The sequence below is a fragment of the Rana temporaria genome, chromosome 9 (genome assembly GCF_905171775.1).
Source record: "Rana temporaria chromosome 9, aRanTem1.1, whole genome shotgun sequence".
Lineage (NCBI taxonomy): Eukaryota > Metazoa > Chordata > Amphibia > Anura > Ranidae > Rana > Rana temporaria.
The window spans coordinates 143,760,986-143,779,983 of NC_053497.1; the positions used below are offsets into that span (position 1 = coordinate 143,760,986).

Genomic DNA, 18,998 nt, shown 5'->3' on the forward strand with positions numbered 1-18,998 from the left:
TAGGCGCGGGAAAGCGAGTATCGGCGTATATCGCGCACCCACGATTTTGCCTTGATTTTCAGGGCAAAAAAGTGCGCGATATACGCCGATAAATACGGTACTTTACAGTTTTATTGTACAATATGTGTACAATTTCCTTTAGATTTACTGCACTAGAATAGATGGCTGCATCCAGGTTAAGAAAGAGTGAGCTTTCAACAGATGGTGTCAAACCCCAAAAAAACATGATCTATATTTTTTTACATTTGCAAAAATAAATGGGATTTGCAATGGTCAGACATTCTCAAGACCTTTCTTTATGATGCTCCTCACCTATTACTACAGCTATCAAAGGCTAAAGGGACCAGCATATATGAGATCTGAGCAGCCACAGCCAGTGGCGTAGCTGCGGGGGGGGGGGGGGTCGCACCTGGGTAAAGCGGTCGTGCCTAGCATGTGTTCTCCTCCTCCTCCTCCTCCTCTCTGTGTCTCACTCCTGCCTGCTGCCCAAGCCTGTCACAATCTGTTTTCCACCAGGGCGGCACAGCTCCACACTGTCCTCTCCTGTTTTTATGTACCAGAGCCGCCCGAGATGGTGCGGAAACAGGTGGGGGTGTGGTGGTATGGGGCTTGCTGATTAGGTTGGTTTTTGCTAGGAGGGGTTTGTCCTGAGGAGGGGTCTGCACTAATAAAGGGGGGGTGGCTTGTCCTGGGGAGGTCTGTACTAATGGAGGGGGGTGGTTTGTCCTTGAGGGGGTCTGTACAAATGGAAGGGGGGGTGGTTTGTCCCCAGAGTGGGGGGGTCTATACTGATGGAGGTCTATACTGAGGGAGGGGGGGTCTGTACTGAGGGGCGACTATAGTTGGTGGAGGAGGGTGATACCATGTTTTACTGCACCGGGTGACACCAACCCTAGTGATGCCACAGGCCCCAGCCGTCTCTACAAAGTCCAAGGCTACCTCACACAGCCACTGATTTTGCATCAACAAGGATGAGGACTAAAGCTGGCCAATAGATGCATCAAAATTTGTCCGGTTTAGCAGGGGTCAGAGAAATTTTAATCTAGGTCTATCATTGCTCGAATGGGAATGTTGGAAATGTTTTGTTGATCAGTGGCTGCAGCCGCTGGCCTAGTGAGGAGGGGGGATTCCTCCATCCACCTTCCTTGTCTGAATGGAGGAATCCATTGTTTTTTACATTCAGCCAGCTGATTGAATGGAAAACACCCATCTATGGCCAGCTTTATTTTAAAGCTCAATTACATACAGTCCCATACAGGTAGCTTGGCAAAATATTCACTTTAAGCAATGTCTCTGCTTAGTGCAATGTACAAATCTATATCATGATCTTTATCTTACCTTTATCATTAAACACTCCTTTCTCAAAAAAGAAGCGTATCTTGTCTCCACTGGTAAGGAAATAATCAGCGCTCCCCTGTAAGAAGGGTACACTTAAAGATAACCGTAAAGATACTTTAAAGTGATATTATACAGCATTTTAACCATGCGGGAAGTCACACGCTTTGGAAAATTTTGTCCCCAACACCTCAGATCATCATCCTCATGTCTAACCATTTGTCTAGTCATCCATGAATGTTATTAAAGTGAGTTTAAAGCCGAATTGGATTAAATTAAATGCGCATAGTAGGACATTCATTCTCTTGCTATTCTTTTCAAAAATTCCTTTGGGTTCCTACTCCGCTAACTGTGCCCCAGCCCCGCTGGCTGACTCCTGGAATGTGGGTACCCCTTGTAACTCCCAGAACCTATGGAGTCTCACCAGATTTTCCAGTATGGGCATGCTCCTGTTTAGAACTAAAACCTTATGTGCAGCCGTTCCCAGCACCGCACACACAAGCAGATGGAGCGGCACAAAGGCAAAGACACCCCTCTCCTCCTCCACATCAGTTATTGACAGCGGCTCCCAAGTCAGCATGGCTTTGGCTCTCTGTTCCTCTCGCTCTGCTTATGTGTGCAGTGTTGGGAATGACTGTGTGGAAGGATATATACAAAGAGAAATGGTCTGGTGTTGCCAGTGTCACACCTCCATCCCCAAATTAAATACAACAAAGAAATATGCCCATGGGACTTTAAATGAGGTGAACACAAAAGGATCAATGAGAGTATTCAAAATAAACAAAGTTTATACAGTGGGGATCGAAAGTTTGGGCACCCCAGGTAAACATTTGTATTAATGTGCATAACGAAGCCAAGGAAAGATGGAAAAATCTCCAAAAGGCATCAAATTACAGATTAGACATTCTTATAATATGTCAAAAATAAAGTTAGATTTTATTTCCATCATTTACACTTTCAAAATGACAGAAAACAAAAAAAATGGCCTCTGCAAAAGTTTGGGCACCCTGCAGAATTTATAGCATGCACTGCCCCCTTTGCAAAGCTGAGACCTGCCAGTGTCATGGATTGTTCTCAGTCATCGTCTGGGAAGACCAGGTGATGTCAATCTCAAAGGTTTTAAATGCCCAGACTCATCTGACCTTGCCCCAACAATCAGCACCATGGGTTCTTCTAAGCAGTTGTCTAGAAAACTGAAACTGAAAATAGTTGACGCTCACAAAGCTGGAGAAGGCTATAAGAAGATAGCAAAGCGTTTTCAGATGTCAATATCCTCTGTTCGGAATGTAATTAGGAAATGGCAGTCATCAGGAACAGTGGAAGTTAAAGCAAGATCTGGAAGACCAAGAAAAATATCAGACAGAATAGCTCGCAGGATTGTGAGAAAAGCAATTCAAAACCCACGTTTGACTGCACAATCCCTCCAGAAAGATCTGGTAGACACTGGAGTTGTGGTACACTATTCCACTATAAAGAGATACTTGTACAAATATGGACTTCATGGAAGAGTCATCAGAAGAAAACCTCTTCTACGTCCTCACCACAAAAATCAGCGTTTGAACTTTGCAAATGAACATATAGACAAGCCTGATGCATTTTGGAAACAAGTTCTGTGGACCGATGAGGTTAAAATATAACTTTTTGTCCGGAATGAGCAAAGGTACGTTTGGAGAAGAAAGGGCACAGAATTTAATGAAGAGAACCTCTGTCCAACTGTTAAGCATGGGGGTGGATGAATCATGCTTTGGGGTTGTATTGCAGCCAGTGGCACAGGGAACATTTCACGAGTAAAAGGAAAAATGGATTCAATAAAATTTCAGCAAATTTTGGATGGTAACTTGATGTCTTCTGTGAAAAAGCTAAAGTTAAAGAGAGGATGGCTTCTACAAATGGATAATGATCCTAAACACACCTCAAAATCCACGGGGGATTACATCAAGAGGTGTAAACTGAAGGTTTTGCCATGGCCTTCACAATCTCCTGACCTCAACATAATTGAAAATCTATGGATAGACCTTAAAAGAGCAGTGCGTGAAAGACAGCCCAGAAATCTCAAAGAACTGGAAGACTTTTTTTGGTTTTCTGTAATTTTAAAAAGTGTAAATGATGGAAATAAAATTTAACTTTTTTGACATATTATAAGAATGTCTAATCTGTAATTTGATGCTTTTTGGAGATTTTTCCATCTTTCCTTGGTTTCGTTATGCACATTAAATACAAATTTTTACCTGGGGTGCCCAAACTTTCGATCCCTATTGTAAATGTATTAAAATTGTATAACATTCATCATATATGAGATGCATAAAAAGAGGTGTCAAACCACTTGGCAGTGACAGACACAGTATACCAAGCGACCACATACATATATATTTGGAATTGTTGATGTACAGTAATACACTGGCATCATAAAACGCGACAGGTTTCGCGAGCCACTGCTCACTTCTTCAGGCGTAGATGTAAATGCAGTGTACTGTATATGTAGATTGAGCCAACGTCTCAAAAGCCAATTAACCAGCAGGTGGCGGCAAGGCGTGTCTCTCCCGGGAGCTGAAGGAAAGGAACCAGAAACGACCCCCCAGGGGGCAGATGGAGGGCAAGCATAACATGGGAGCCAGAAAGTGTAACCTTTGATATCCCTCAATGTCCAACACGATTGGCAGCATATGTGTGTCCTCAACAGGTGGAGTGTGGGGCAATGAAAGAATGGCATCTAACATGGAACATAAAAACTACCCAGCGAAATGAGTCATGCATCTAATTATTTGCGACGGTGTGGGCCATATAAAATATAGTACGTAATTTGAAAACTATTAATAGCTATAGATCCCATGTTATAAGTGTCCTGCTAAGGTTTGCTGGTCTTTAAAAGGTCCGTCCACTCAAAAGTGATATTTACCAATACTGTAGGTTGAACCTAGTGGGCTGAATATATGTATTAGATGGTCCATCAGCAGCACGATGTCTCTACCATGATTCCCAGCTCTGTTCCTGTTGAATTTAGTAAATTCCCACCCAACTTTGCATGTCACAGTTTCACCCAACACAGTGGGAACCTCTCATAAATGACACAGCCAGTGTGGAAACCTGGGAGATCTCACCAATGGAGTGCCCAGGAGATACAAGAATTGGGCAGTATTCCTTCCTAGCATTTACCAATGTCGTTTTCTGTGCAAAAATGAAAATCAGTTTTGCATAGAAAGATTATTTTATTCCTTTAGGTATGTTCCTGTCACGCTGAGCATTTGTTTGGAGTTGGTGGCACTAGGATATGGCCTGTTGCATACCTGGGCTTGGAGCTGTTCTTCTTGCTGTGTAGAGAACTCTGTTCGTAAGTGAGGAGGCACGTCCATCTCTTGTATTATCCTCCCTATTTCTTCCTTCATGGACTTGCATTCTTCTTCATTAAACAGCCTCTCCAGAACCAAAAACCCATTTTCACGGAACTGCACATAAAACATCCAAGACAATAATGAGAACATTTATAACTCAACAAGACTACAGCTATGAGGAGGGAACTCCAGCCTCCTTCAGAAAAAAATTAAAAAAGTCAGCAGCTACAAATAATGTAGCTTCTGACTTCTAATATTAGGGCACTTACCTGTCCAGGAATCCAGCGGTGTCCTCACCCAAGCCAATTTCTCAAGCGGCTATCGGGGTGCTGCCACCACCATCTCCCCTAGGGGGAAACCGGCAGTAAAGCCTTGCGGTTTCACATTCGGTTCCCTACTGCGCATGTGGGAAGCGAGCAGCTCTTTGTGGTTGAAGGAGGAGGGGGGGCGAACTTCCAGCTCAATTGCCCCCCCCCCCCAAAAGGTGTGCCAAATGCAGAGGGGGAGAAGGCAGACAAGCAGAGCTTCCCCTTTTGGCTGGAGCCCCTTTTTAATTGCTAAGAGTAGCAATTGATTATTAAGCAGATAGAACTTGACTTTTTTTGTTCTAGGAGGGAGTTGATGCCAGACACATCCAGGGAAGTAGAATTTTCAAAAGAAGCGCAGCAATGACAGCTCTGACACTTCTTACAATACAGGAGACCCTTGGGGCCTTTCTGGTCTGATTCAATAATTTAATGCATGTTATGTCACATAATAACCTGCAGCTTATTCATTTAAATTGGCCACAAACTCAAACCTTAAATCAGCACACTCTGTAAGCCTTATGCCGCGTACACACGATAATTTTCGGCATGAAAAACACGTTTTTTTTTTTCAAAAACGTCATTTAAAATGATCGTGTGTGGGCTACACATCATTTTTCAGGTTCTGAATAACGCCCCAAAAAAAAATTCGAACATGCTGCATTTTTTAACGTCGTTTTAAACTATGATGTTTTTCGGGTTGTAAAAAATGATCATGTGTGGGCTAAAACGACAAAAAAAACCTGCGCATGCTCAGAAGCAAGTTATGAGACGGGAGCGCTCGTTCTGGTAAAACTTACGTTCATAATGGAGTAAGCACATTCATCACGCTGTAACAGACAGAAAAGCGTGAATCGTCTTTTACTAACACGGAATCAGCTAAAGCAGCCCAAAGGCGAATGGAACTTCCCCTTTATAGTGCCATTGTACGTGTTGTACGTCACCGCGCTTTGCTAGATCAAAAACGATGGTGTGTGGGCAACGTCGTTTTAATGATGAAGTTGGGGAAACGTCGTTTTTTGGACATGCTGAAAAACTACGTTTTTTTTTCATGCTGAAAAAATTTCGTGTGTACGCAGTATTATTGTAAGCAATGGAAGGCTTACAGCACCCACAGCTGATCATCCGCAGGTAATCAATGCATGTTCTATTACATACGAACAACGAATAGTTGTGTGAATGAGGCCTAAGGACCTTTGTCAGTTTTTTTTCAGTGTTCCATCAGGGAGATATCACTTAATTTCCTATTGCAGAAACACAAGATGAAGAGTTAATGCCGAACTCCAGGAATTATTATAATTCAATTACTATCTAAAATGTACTGGCTTACTACGGTTTAGGTCCAATAAGATACACAATCCCATCTCTTTATTTACAATTTACATTTTTACTAAGTGCCGGGAGTACAGCTATCACTATACTGCTGGAACTAACAGGAGAGGAGAGTTCCCCTGGATGGACTTTTTAGGCACTAATAGTATTGATTTCAAATATACAGAGTAGTGAAGTACTTTACTACACCTGTGGTGGGTCATGCCCGAAGATCAGAGGGTGTTGGCAAGAAATTGCCCCCTGGGTTTAAAGGCTGTCTCCTGGGGAAATGGAACTGACCCCCCTAAACTTCTTATTCCATGGGACAGCGAGGTTCATTGGATCATATAAGGATAGTATCACGCCTCATTTACTAAATGCGGCTAAACTATTAATACCTGGATTGTGGAAACAGACGAAAAGGCCAACTATTCTTGACTGGAAGAGAGAAGTTAATTTAATTATGGAGGCAGAAATATGGATTTATATGGTTAAAAATAGAAAAGGACAAGTTTAGAGAAATTTGGACAGAATGATAGAATATAAAGAGCTGCCAGAGTTTTAAGTAAATGCCCATGGTGAGAGATAGAGTGAAAGGTGGGGGGTGAAAATTATTTTAGTTATTTAATTTTCCTTTTTTTTCTCTCTTTCTCTTGTCTTTCGTCCACCCCCCTTTTACGAATGTTCTTGTTGCCGCCCCCCCCCCCCCCCCCAATTGGAAATAGGGAAGCTGGGAAGTGGGGAAATGGGTGGGATAAGTTACAAGGGGGCAATATGGCTTTTAGAAGCCTCGTAAATAAAGGTTTTATTTTTTAATAGGAAAGGATAGTGGGGGGTAATAGGAGTGATAAGTTATAAAGGGGTAATATGGCATTTAGAAGCCTCTTATATAATATTTTTTGGTGGGTAAGGGGGGTTTTTAGTTTTCTTTTTTTACTCTCTTTCTCTCCAGGGGGGGTGGGGGGAGAGTCACAGGGATTATGTCGGGGGGAGGGAGACTGCCTTTTTTTCCCCTACTTTTTTGGGGGAGGGGGGCGTATAGGATATAGATAATGATGTTTACACTATTACACCGTTTTTGATATGTGATATATTGTTAAATGGAAATGTTAAAAAAATCAATAAAAAATTTCATAATAAAAAAAAAAAAAAAAAAAAAACACTGCGTTTTTGTGAAGCCTAAACTGCTGGGGATGCTAGTATAGATCAGATATTGATCCGTTCAGATACTATACCACTATCGCTGCATGCGTGGGTATTAGCGCTACTGGCACTAATCTGATGCTGCCTGGGGCGATGCAGACCCTATATGAAACTAAACTTAACTGATATCACCCGCTGGGAGATCAGGGGGTTAAACCTTTATTGGGTAATAAACGGCGGGTGCCCTGACACTATAAAAAGCAAACTAACTAACCAGCGTCATCCGTAACACTTATACAGTGATCACTAGTGAAAGGGTTAACTAGGGGGGCAATCAGGGGGTTAAAACCTTTATTGGGTAGTATATGGGGGTGCCCGACGCTATAAAAAGCTGACGGTGAACCTCAATAACTGGCTACCTAGCGTCACCTGCGAAACCTATAGGACGATCAGAAAAAAAAATTGCTTAGTGACACTGGCGACAGGGGGTGAATGGGTTACCTCGAGGAGAGATGACATCACTTCCTCTGCCTGTATTTACAATTCACAGCCAGAGGAAGAAGCTCATTTGCCAGGAGCGATCGTGAGGGGGTGGCCATGAATCGGTGGCCTCCGCCTCATCTCGGATCGCTCCTGCAAAGATGCCGACTGCCGCAGGCACCAGGGAGGGGGCCCGCTGGGAGGCAGTGACGTATATATGCGCATTTGCCTGCCTGTGCCATTCTGTCGACGTATATTGTCGTGCAGCGGTCGGCAAGTGGTTAATATATGGACACGTACCTATCCATGGCGCCCGCAATGTCAGCACCCAAAGCCGATCTGTCCCTCAGCTCTCGGAGGCGCCGCCATCTTCGGTAAGGGAGTCAGGAAGTGAAGCCCTGAAGCTTCACTTCTTGGTTCCCTACTGCGCATGTGCGAGTCGCTCTGCACAATCTCACTGGTCCCTGCTGTCTTCTGGGACCTATGTGTCTCCCAGAAGACAGCAGGGGGGGGCGGAGGAGGGGCCAGACATGGTGTAGATTGCCATGAATACTGCAGCAATCTTTGCCTGGAAGTGGGAGCAAATACCTGGATTAGACAGGTATCTGCAGAGGTTAAATTTTTGGGGGGAACTCTGCTTTAAAGCGGTTCTCCACCCTAAAGTGAAGTCCCGCTGATCGGAACCCTCCCCCCATCCGGTGTCACATTTCACACCTTTCAGGGGGGAGGGGGGTGCAGATACCTGTCTAAAGACAGGTATTTGCACCCACTTCAGGCCCGGCATTCACGGGCAAAAGACGGGCATTGCGTCACATCCCGTCGCCCCCCCCGTTGTGTGCTGGGAACACTCGGCTCCCAGCACACATCGGGAGCCAATCGGCGGGCGCGGCGCGACTCGCGCCGTAGGGAACCGGGCAGTGAAGCCGCAGCGCTTCACTTCCTGGTTCCCTCAGCGTGGATGAACGGGGGAGCAGCAGGGTGACGAGCGATCGTCATCTGCTGCGGACGCCGCTGGACTCCAGGACAGGCAAGTGTCCTAATATTAAAAGTCAGCAGCTGCAGTATTTGTAGCTGCTGGCTTTTAATATTTTTTTTTGGCGGAACATCCGCTTTAAGTATCTACTTTTTCAGCACAAATGTACAAAAACGTATTCTCATGTTCTTGTTCTGCGCAATATGTAAATGGAAATTTGCACGCATGAGACATACATTTTTTACTGAAAAATGCACGGCGCTTGTTTATGTGCCTTACAATTAATAAGCTGTATTTTAAAAACTTTTTTTTAGCTGCAGTGTGCAAGAGGCTTTATAGTATCTACCATTTTGGCAAATATAAGCAGTAACAGAAAATAACACCTGTACCCAATTAATACAGAAAACAGGCCTTATTTACCAAGCTTCAGCAATCTTTTTGCCACAATGACCTTTATTTTAAGCAATAAAAATCAATGGCAACATAACATTTTATTAGATTGTAAGCTCTTCTGAACAGGGCCCTCTTAATACTCTTGTATTTTATTGTATTACAACTGTATTGTCTCCCTTTATATTGTAAAGCACTGCGTAAAGTGCTGGCACTATATAAATCCTGAATAATAATAACATTTATGATAAAATCATATTGTTACATTTGTGTTACAGTTTAACCGCTTGGGATCCGCGCTATAGTCAAATGACGGCTACAGCGCGGATCCGAAAATCCAAGTGGACGTCAATTGACGTCCGCCCCTTTGCGCGTTCCCCGCGCGCGCATCCGGGAAACTCTGTGTTGGCCGTGTCCCTTGGACACAGCCAATTACAGATCGCCGCGAACGGCCAATCAGAGTGGCCGTTTGCGATGCGATCTGTGCGGCCAATGAGAGATGATCTCATATGTAAACATATGAGATCATCTGTCATTGCCGGCTCACACAGAGATAGCGTCCTGTCTCTGGAGAGGAGACCGATCTGTGTCTCTTGTACATAGGGACATAGATCGGTCACCTCCCCCAGTCACCCCCCCTCCCCCACAGTTAGAAACACTATGCAGGGAATACATTTAACCCCTTCCTCACCCCCTAGTGTTAACCCCTTCAATGCCAGTCACATTTATACTGTAATTAGTGCATATTTATAGCACTGATCGCAGTATAAATGAGAATGGCGCCAAAAATGTGTCAAAAGTGTCCGATGCGTCCTCCATAACGTCACAGTCCCAATAAAAAATGGCAGATCACCGCCATTTCTAGTAAAAAAAAAAAAATAATAAAAAATAATAATTCTTTCCCCTATTTTGTAGGCGGTATAACTTTTGCGCAAACCAGTCGCTTATTGCGATTTTTTTTTTTTTTACCAAAAATATGTAGAAGAATACGGCCTAAACTGAGAAAAAATTTTTTTTTTTTTTTTTTTAATTGGGATATTTATTATAGCAACAAGTAAAAAATATTGTATTTTTTTCAAAATTGTCGCACTTTTTTGTTTATAGCGCAAAAAATAAAAACCGATCAAATACCACCAAAAGAAAGCTCTATTTGTGGGGGAAAAAAGGACATCAATTTTGTTTGGGAGCCACGTCGCACGACCGCGCAATTGTTAGTTTAAGCGACGCAGTGCCGAAAGCTGAAATTTCACCTGGGCAGGAGGGGGGTATATGTGCCCAGTAAGCAAGTGGTTAATAAATTAAGCATACAGTAGCATCCAAAGTGATTTCCCCGCACGCCTCAATATGCATCAGTCAGCCTGCCCTTGGTCACAGCTGATACGAATATGTAAAGACAGAACAACTGCTGCAAAGGTTGACAGCTATCAGGTTTTGCAGAACTAAAACTCCCAGCATGCCCTGCTCATCAGACATTAAAATGAAGGAGGTGTAAGGAATTCAGGTAGAGGAATGTAGAATTTTTCTCACCTTCTGGACCTGTTCATCTGTCACCAGAGCCATATTGAGCCGTGCAAATCCGCCTGTGACCTCCTGACCAGGGGAGGAGAGGAGAAAACACAGCAGATGATCCAAGGAGATAAAGTACAGGAGGCCCCTGCATTCCCCCCTGGCCATGTGACTAATCAGCTGACCAAAAGACAAGAGAAACTTGGCCAAACAAAACAAAAACTTGCATTTCTGCATTCACCGTTATTGTGTGCAGATTAAAGTGGACCTGTCATACTGGTTATGAAGAAAGCCAAGCCAAAAGAGGTGATTTTCTTTTTGTCCAGGAGTATACAATGAGGGAAACAAGTATTTGATGACAAAGAAATGATCAGTCCATCATTTTATAGTAGGTTTATTTTAACAGTGAGAGACAGAATAAACAAAATATCCAGAAAAACGCATTTCAAAAAAGTTCTATATTTGCATTGAGTGAAATAAGTATTTGACCCCTTCGCAAAACATGAGTACCCGGGTACTCGGTGGCAAAACCGTTTTTGGCAGAGGTCAGACATTTCTTGTAGTTGCACACATCTCAGGAGGGATTTTGTCCCACTCCTCTTTGCAGATCCTCGCCAAGTCATTAAAGGGGTTGTAAAGCTTTGTGTATTTTCGCATTTAGGTGAAAAAACACCTTGCACTCTACGGCTCCCCCGAGCCCCCGTTTTACTTACCTGAGCCCCGAATATCCGTGGACGCGATGCCTCGTTGCTTTCCCCCAGCTCTTCATTGGATGATTGATAGCAGCGCAGCCATTGGCTCCCACTGCTGTCACATTTTAATAATGTGTTAGTATGCGATACATACTAGCACATGACGACATTCATTTGCAGGGGAAAAAAAAAATTATATATATATATATATATATATATATATATATATATATATATATTCGTGGTTTACTACCACTTTAAAAGGGATGCCAGGGCTAAGGGTTTGTTTCCTTTCCTGTACATATAGCAAGAAGTGAAAGGAAATCTCTTCAAAGTGAGGAAATCCAAGTCACTGACCTTGCTCTGTATGTTATGACAGCTAGAGGAGTGGTGACAAGACTGTTCTGAGACCAAAAAGACCACCATCTTTGGAAGCCCTAATCATGTGCTTTTAAAAAAGACATCCGAGCGATCAGCAGTGTTTGAACGCTCGGTTCTCAGTGTTAGAGACAAGGGGGGACCAATGTTGTATCCACCTAGGCAAGTATAATTATAAAAACAAAAAAAAAAACTATTCCTATACCCATAGGTGTGCGCAGCCTATTGCATTAGGGTGTACACCCCAAAGCTCCAACACTATCTACAGATCGCTCACTATCTTTATTCAGAAGGGAAGGGGCCAATAAATAACATTTTCTGGCCCCTTCCCCCATTCATCCTAAAACATCCCTGCAACAACAGCCAGCGGCAGAGGAGGGAAGCCAGCAGCGGTGCGGGGGAGTAAAGAAAGGTGCTAGGGCAGTAGGGAAAATCTATGCTGCACAGGGTGATTAGGGTGTGCCTAGGCACACCTGGCGCACGTCTGTGCCTATACCTTTCTTTTAAAGGGGTTGTAAAGGTTTGTTTTATATTTTCTAAATAGGTTCCTTTAAGCTAGTGCATTGTTTGTTCACTTACCTTTTCCTTCAATTTCCCTTCAAAATATTTTTTTTTTCTTTGTCTGAATTTCTCACTTCCTGTTCCTCCTCAGTAAGCTGTTCTGGCTGACTAACCCCCAGCAAGAACGACTCGGATGATGGGGGCAAGCTTACCGAGGAGGAACAGGAAGTGAGAAATTCAGACAAAGAAAAAAAAACATTTAGAAGGGAAATCGAAGGAAAAAGGTAAGTGAACCAACAATGCACTAGCTTAAGAGTCGATTTCTCAGAGCGACTCGTCAGGCGACTCAGCCCCCTGACAAGTTGTGCTCCACTCAATAGAACCGTTCTAATAGGAGCAACTCAAGTCGCTCCGACATAGAAAAACGTTTTGTACGACTTTGGAGGCGACTCGGGGCATCTTGCATTGACTTCAATACAGAAGTCATTTTGCAAGTCGCCTCTGAAGTCGTCTTGAGATCGACTTGCCGAGTCGCCCCCAAAGTCGTGCCGCCCCAGTGTGAACCGGGTTTAAAGGAACCTATTTAGAAAATAAAACAAACAAACGCCAGGCAGATACAAACACCAATTCATGCAGGTACAGTATGTGTTCCCTAAAACAGTCAGTCATTAACCCTGTGCAGTGCATACTAGCACATTATGATATTGCCTAGCAGGAGGAAACTTATTTTCTTTCCTTTTTTTTTAAAGTTGACTTCCGCCTTTAAAGCAGGCAATAAAATGACGCACAAAGTCTGTTTTGTAACCGGAAACTCTGGTTACTCTGGTTACTAACAAAGCCTGTTGATGTTTCGCTTTCCGTTTTAACAGTCTTCAGGAACAGTATGAGTGGATTCCGACCTTCCACTGAAAGACCCACGGTCTACCCTTTTAATGGCAAATCTGAGAACTTGCAACATGACTTTTCCCAGAAGCAGTCAGGAGAGACGAGAAACACACATCTACAGGTAATCACCGGACTTAGTGCTGGTCTATGACAGATAAAGCTATGCTATGGCCATATACATCCCGAATCTCTGCCGATTTCTGGAAATAAGCCACAATTTGAGCCATGGGTAACCGACCAACTGGATAGATCAACAATCACAGGGGCCAGATGATAAAATGTCAGCCAAACAGCGGCTGCAGCCAATCAGCCATAGTCACCGTTTGGGCAATCTGATAGCCACTGGTGACAGCGGTCCAAATTCAATAGCAGCAACTAGATTGGTTCATGGGGGAATCTATGGCTATGGAGAAAGTGTGGCCAGCTTTAGACACAGTGACTGTTTTGATTGCAGTTAGTGATTTCTACAAAATCTCATGTACAGTAAAAACATAGTTAACGTGTTACTAAACCCGGGACCCTGCATTTACTATATCTGGTCTCCCACAGTACACAGAAATGCAATTACTTTAGTAAATATAAATAGCTAAATACCGTATTTATCGGGGTATTGCGCGCTCCGGCGTATAGCGCGCACCCCTAATGTGGACCCGCATTCCTGTAAAAAAAAAAAACATTTTAGTACTTACAGTTTTGGTGTCTTGCGCGGCGTCCATGTCGGGTCCGTCTGCGGCTTGGGTAGTGTCCTCCTCGTCGGGTCCGGCGTCCGTCTGCGGCTTGGGTAGTGTCCTCCTCGTCGGGTCCGGTGTCGTCTGCGGCTTCGGTAGTGTCCTCCTCGTCGGGTCTGGGGTCTGTCTGCGGCTGCGGTGGTGTCCTCCTGGCTTCTCCCGCGCTGTTACCCGTCCAATCGCCGCTTCCCGCGCTCATGGTTTGAATGCCTGCGCTGACATATACCGTCGTGCAGTACACTCGGCTACATTCGGCCAGGCTCGGCTTCGCTCGTGCTCACGCTCTGTGATGTTTATGCGTAAGCACGAGCGAAGCCGAGCCTGGCCGAATGTAGCCGAGTGTACTGCACTCGGTATATGTCAGTGCAGACATTCAAACTGAGCGCGGGAAGCGGGTATCGGCGTATATCGCGACACCCACGATTTTTCCCTTATTTTAAGGGGAAAAAAGTGCGCGGTATACGCCGATAAATACGGTACCTTTTCTCATCAGAAATATATAGCAGCCATGTGACTTCTATCAGTGTCTAGTTAAAGCTCGTAGAAGGAGTTTTCATTCTCCCATAAGTGTCCTATAAGCCTGCAGGACCCCTGACCCGCTGTCTGGACAGTTCCGATTGGCCATGTGTTGATCACATGCACTCTCCAAAGAAAAAAATCCTCTCTAGCAATACACACCAAACTGAGCATGCTTTCCCCCCAATGCTCTGTTCTTTCAGGAGATATATTGCGGTCCCTGAAAGGAGGAGAGGATCACAGAAGACAGGCTCAAACAGCCCTTTTACACAATGCAGAGGATTAACCTCTTAGGTTCCACAGTGCATGCTTCCACAAGCATGCTTTACTGCATATACAGTTTTGGGTTTAGTAACACTCTATAGCCAAAACTTTTCTTGTTTGTTTTGGATAGAGTTGGGAAAGAATACAACCTGACAAGTTTTTGTTTCTAAATATCAAATTCCCCTTAAATTAAAATGCATTCACACCTGAGCGTTTTCAGCTCATAAAATGCTCGTAAAACGCCTTAAAAAATGCCCAATAAGCAAAATCCCATTCATTTCAATGGCACCTGTTCACATCTGAGAGTTTTATCACCTGAAGCAAAATCCCTTAGGGCCCTTTGACACGGGCGGATCAGTAATGATCCGCTCCGTGTGCCCTCAAAAGCTCAGTGGGGATCCTCCGTAAAATCCCCGCTGAGCTGACAGCTGACAGGGCGGTCCCCGCACACTGTGCAAGGACCGCCCTCTGTCTTTACTCCGCTCTCCCCTATGGGGGATCAGATGAACACGGACCGTATGTCCATGTTCATCCGATCCGGCAGACGGAAGAAATATAGGGTTTTCTTCCGTCCAAAAAATGCGGATCTTTGCGGAGGCAGACAAATTACGGGTGTCAGCGGATGGTCATCCGCTGACACCCATAATCACATAGGGACCCATGTATGTCCCGTTTTCATCCGCAAACAGACAGATGAAAATGCAGACTTATGGTCCGTACATGTGAAAGGGCCCTTAAGCTCAAAAATGAAGAGCCGAGAAGACTGAGCAAAGGGAGAGCCCGGCAATGTCGGCCCCCCGAGGCCAATCCGTCCATCGGATCGGGTGATGGTGCCACCACCCTAACAAAGGGAAACAGGCAGTGGAGCCTTGCGGCTTCACTTCCCCTCTTCCTACTGCGCATTTGCGTGTCGCGCCGCGATTTGTGAATGGGCCGCTGTCTTCTGGGACACACACAGGTCCCAGAAGACCCCATTTCCTTTTAACGTTAAATTTGTTTTTGTGGTTGACCCGTGCTTTACTGCATAGGATGCATTAAGGTGAAAAAACATGAACCTTTACAACCCCTTTAAGGACCGAGCCTCTTTTTCAGATATGTTGTTTCCAAGTTAAAAACTATTTTTTTTTGCTAGAAAAATTACTTAGAACCCCCAAACATTATACATTTTTTTCTAACACCCTAGAGAATAAAAGGGCGGTCATTGCAATACTTTATGTCACACCGTATTTGCACAGCGGTCTTACAATCGCACTTTTTTTGGAAAAAATACACTTTTTTGAATAAAAAAAATACGACAACAGTAAAGTTAGCCCAATTTTTTTTTATATTGTAAAAGATAATGTTACACCGAATAAATTGATACCAAACATGTCACGCTTCAAAATTGCACCCGCTCGTGGAATGGTGACAAACCATTAAACTTAAAAAAACTTAAAAAAAATTCTACAGGTTGCATGTTTTGAGTTACAGAGGAGGTCTAGAATTATTGCTCTCGCTCCAACAATCGTGATGATATCTCACATATGTAGTTTGAACACAGTTTTCATATGCGGGAGCTGCTCACGTATGCATTCGCCTCTGCACACAAGCTCGGCGGGACAAGGCGCATTTAAAAAAAAAAAAAAAAAATACTTATTTATTTTACCTTTTATTTTTCAATTTTTACACCGTTCTTTAAAAAAAAAAAAATTGTGTCATGTAAACATCCCTTGTAACAGAAAAAAGCATGACAGGTCCTCTTAAATATGAGATCTGGGGTCAAAAAGACCTCAGCGCTCATATTTACACAAAAAATAAAAAAAATGTTGTCATTTGAAAAAATGACAAAAAAATTTCCCTTTAAGAACTATGGGTGGAAGTGATGTTTTGACTTTCCTTCAGCCCTGCTAAGGTATGGAGATGGGTGGGGGCCCATCTTCCCCTCACTCATATCCATACCGAGCAGGAGAGAGGACCCGATCGCCTCCGGCGCTACCGACGGCTCCGGTAAGTGGCGGAGGGCACGGGAGAGCAGTGGGAGGGGGGGCCCCCTCTCCCCACTCTTAGTTACTGGAATAGTACTGGCTGATTGGCAGAAAGCCAACATGGTACCAATATTTTAAAAAGGTAAAGGATAATACAAAGCTAAGATACTTCTATAAAGGAAATCTATCACAGGTTGAGGGCTGTCTATAAGGGCATCTTGCTTATAACTTCAGTTAAATGTAAAACCATCTTATCTAGCTTTAGGCCAGCTGTCAGTCTGTGGAATCTAGGCGCACCACCATTCTATGAGAAACTGTAGAGATTATTCTGTCCAAAGTGAGAATAGTCTAGTCTGGAATGCCTCAATTCCCATAGTCCAGCCTTTGTCGATATCTTTAACTTATCTTGTTTTTTTTTTTTAACATCTAGGAGGACCAGCCGCCACAGTTATACTGAGGCAGGTTGGCTGTAGTGGGTAAATTGTTGTAGCTATACGTCGACTGCTTTAAGACCACTAGGGGGCGCGTGTGCCCGGCATCCGCAATCGCTCCTGAGAGAGGCAGAACGGAGATCTGTCAATGTAAACAGACAGATCTCCGTTCTGTGAGGGGTGAGGAGACTGATCTGTTGTTCATACTAAATATATACAATGATTGGTCATCCTCCCCCAGGCAGTCCCCCCCCCCCCCCCCAGTTAGAATCAATCCCTAGGACACACATTTAACCCCTTGATCGCACCCTAGTGTTAAACCCCTTCCCTGTCAGGGACATTTATACAGTAATCAGTGGCTAGATTTAGCTCTGATCGCTTTATAAATGTCAGTGGTCCCAAAATAGTGTCATAAGTGTCTGATCTGTCCACCGCTAAGTCGCAGTCTCAATAAAAAATCTCAAATCGCCGCCATTACTAGTAAAAAAATTAAATAAAAATTAAATATATATATATATATATATATATATATATATATATATATATATATATGTATATATATATATATATATATATATATATATATATATATATATATATATATATATATATATATATATATATATATACACACGCCATAAATATATCCCCTATTTTGTCGACACTATAACTTTTAGGAAGAAAGTTGTTTATTTATATTTTTTAGGGGGATTTTTACTATAGCAAAAATTAAATATAGCTTTTTTTTTTCAAAATTTGTTTATAGCGCAAAAAATAAAAACCGCAGAGGTGATTAAATAGCAGAAAAATAATCTCTATTTGTGGGGAAACATTTTTGTTTGGGTAGCATGTTGCACGACCATGCAATTGTCAGTTAAAACGATGCAGTGTTGTATCGCAAAACATGGTCTAGTCATTAGTGAGGGTAAATCCTTCCGGGGCTGAAGTGGTTAAGGACAAAATAAACTTTCGTTTGGTGGTAAATGTTAATTGTTAGCTCCTGATTTTTTTTATTATCAAAGGAAAATTTATCTAAAATAGTAAAAAAATCATTTTTACATTTAGCTGTATATTTCTTGCTACTACCATAACCTCACACCAAAGAACAATCCAAATTTAGTTATCTTGCTCCTGACAATCGCAGTGATACCACATATGTGTATGTTAGTTGTTTGTTCATACCCGTAATACAGCCCAGAAACAATAGTGCGCATTTTACTTTGTTTTTATCATACCTAAAACACACTGGCAATGACACCGATACTAATTTAACCACTTCAATACCGGGCATTTTGATACCCTTCCTGCTCAGGCCAATTTTCAGTTTTCAGCACTGACACGCTTTGAATGACAATTGCGCGTGCGTCGTGGCTCCCAAACAAAATTGACGTCCTTTTTTCCCTCAAATAGAGCTTTCTTTTGGCGTTATTTGATTATCTCTGCGGTTTTTATTTTTTGCGGTATAAACAAAAAAATAGCGCCAATTTTAAAAAAAGCACCATATTTTTTACCTTTTACTATAATAAATATATCACAATAAAAAAAATATTATATATATATATATCGGCCTAAACTGAGAAATATATATATATATATATATATATATATATATATATATATATATATATATATATATATATATATATATATATATATTTCTCAGTTTAGGCCGATACGCATTCTACATATTTTTGGTAAAAAAAAAAAAAAAATCGCAATAAACGTTTATTGATTGGTTTGCGCAAAAGTTATAGCGCCTATAAAATAGGGGATAGATTTATGACTTTTTTTTTATTTTTACTATTAATGGCGGCGATCTGCGATTTTTGTCAGGACTAGGATATTGCGGCAGACAGATCGGACACTT

The 18,998-nt window shown here is 42.8% G+C and overlaps 2 protein-coding genes across 3 annotated transcripts in view; one reads left to right on the forward strand and one right to left on the reverse strand.

The window, feature by feature from the left end:
• The window catches only part of PHYHD1 (phytanoyl-CoA dioxygenase domain containing 1), a 43,535-nt gene extending 32,622 nt beyond the window's left edge, over positions 1-10,913 (reverse strand). Inside the window, exons 1-3 of the mRNA XM_040324710.1 lie at positions 10,794-10,913; positions 4,620-4,778; positions 1,339-1,414 (exon numbers count right to left, since the gene is read on the reverse strand). Coding sequence (XP_040180644.1) covers positions 1,339-1,414; positions 4,620-4,778; positions 10,794-10,826 — 268 coding nt within the window. The 5' untranslated portion in view covers positions 10,827-10,913. The remainder of the gene's footprint in view (positions 1-1,338; positions 1,415-4,619; positions 4,779-10,793) is intronic.
• A 2,251-nt stretch (positions 10,914-13,164) lies between these two features.
• Positions 13,165-18,998, forward strand: part of LOC120914172 (opioid growth factor receptor-like protein 1) — a 28,501-nt gene continuing 22,667 nt past the window's right edge. The window contains exon 1 of one of the 2 annotated variants that reach the window (XM_040324711.1): positions 13,165-13,349. In XM_040324711.1, the coding sequence (XP_040180645.1) occupies positions 13,227-13,349 (123 nt within the window). In that variant the 5' untranslated portion in view covers positions 13,165-13,226. The remainder of the gene's footprint in view (positions 13,350-18,998) is intronic. The other variant, XM_040324712.1, reaches the window with a different exon arrangement.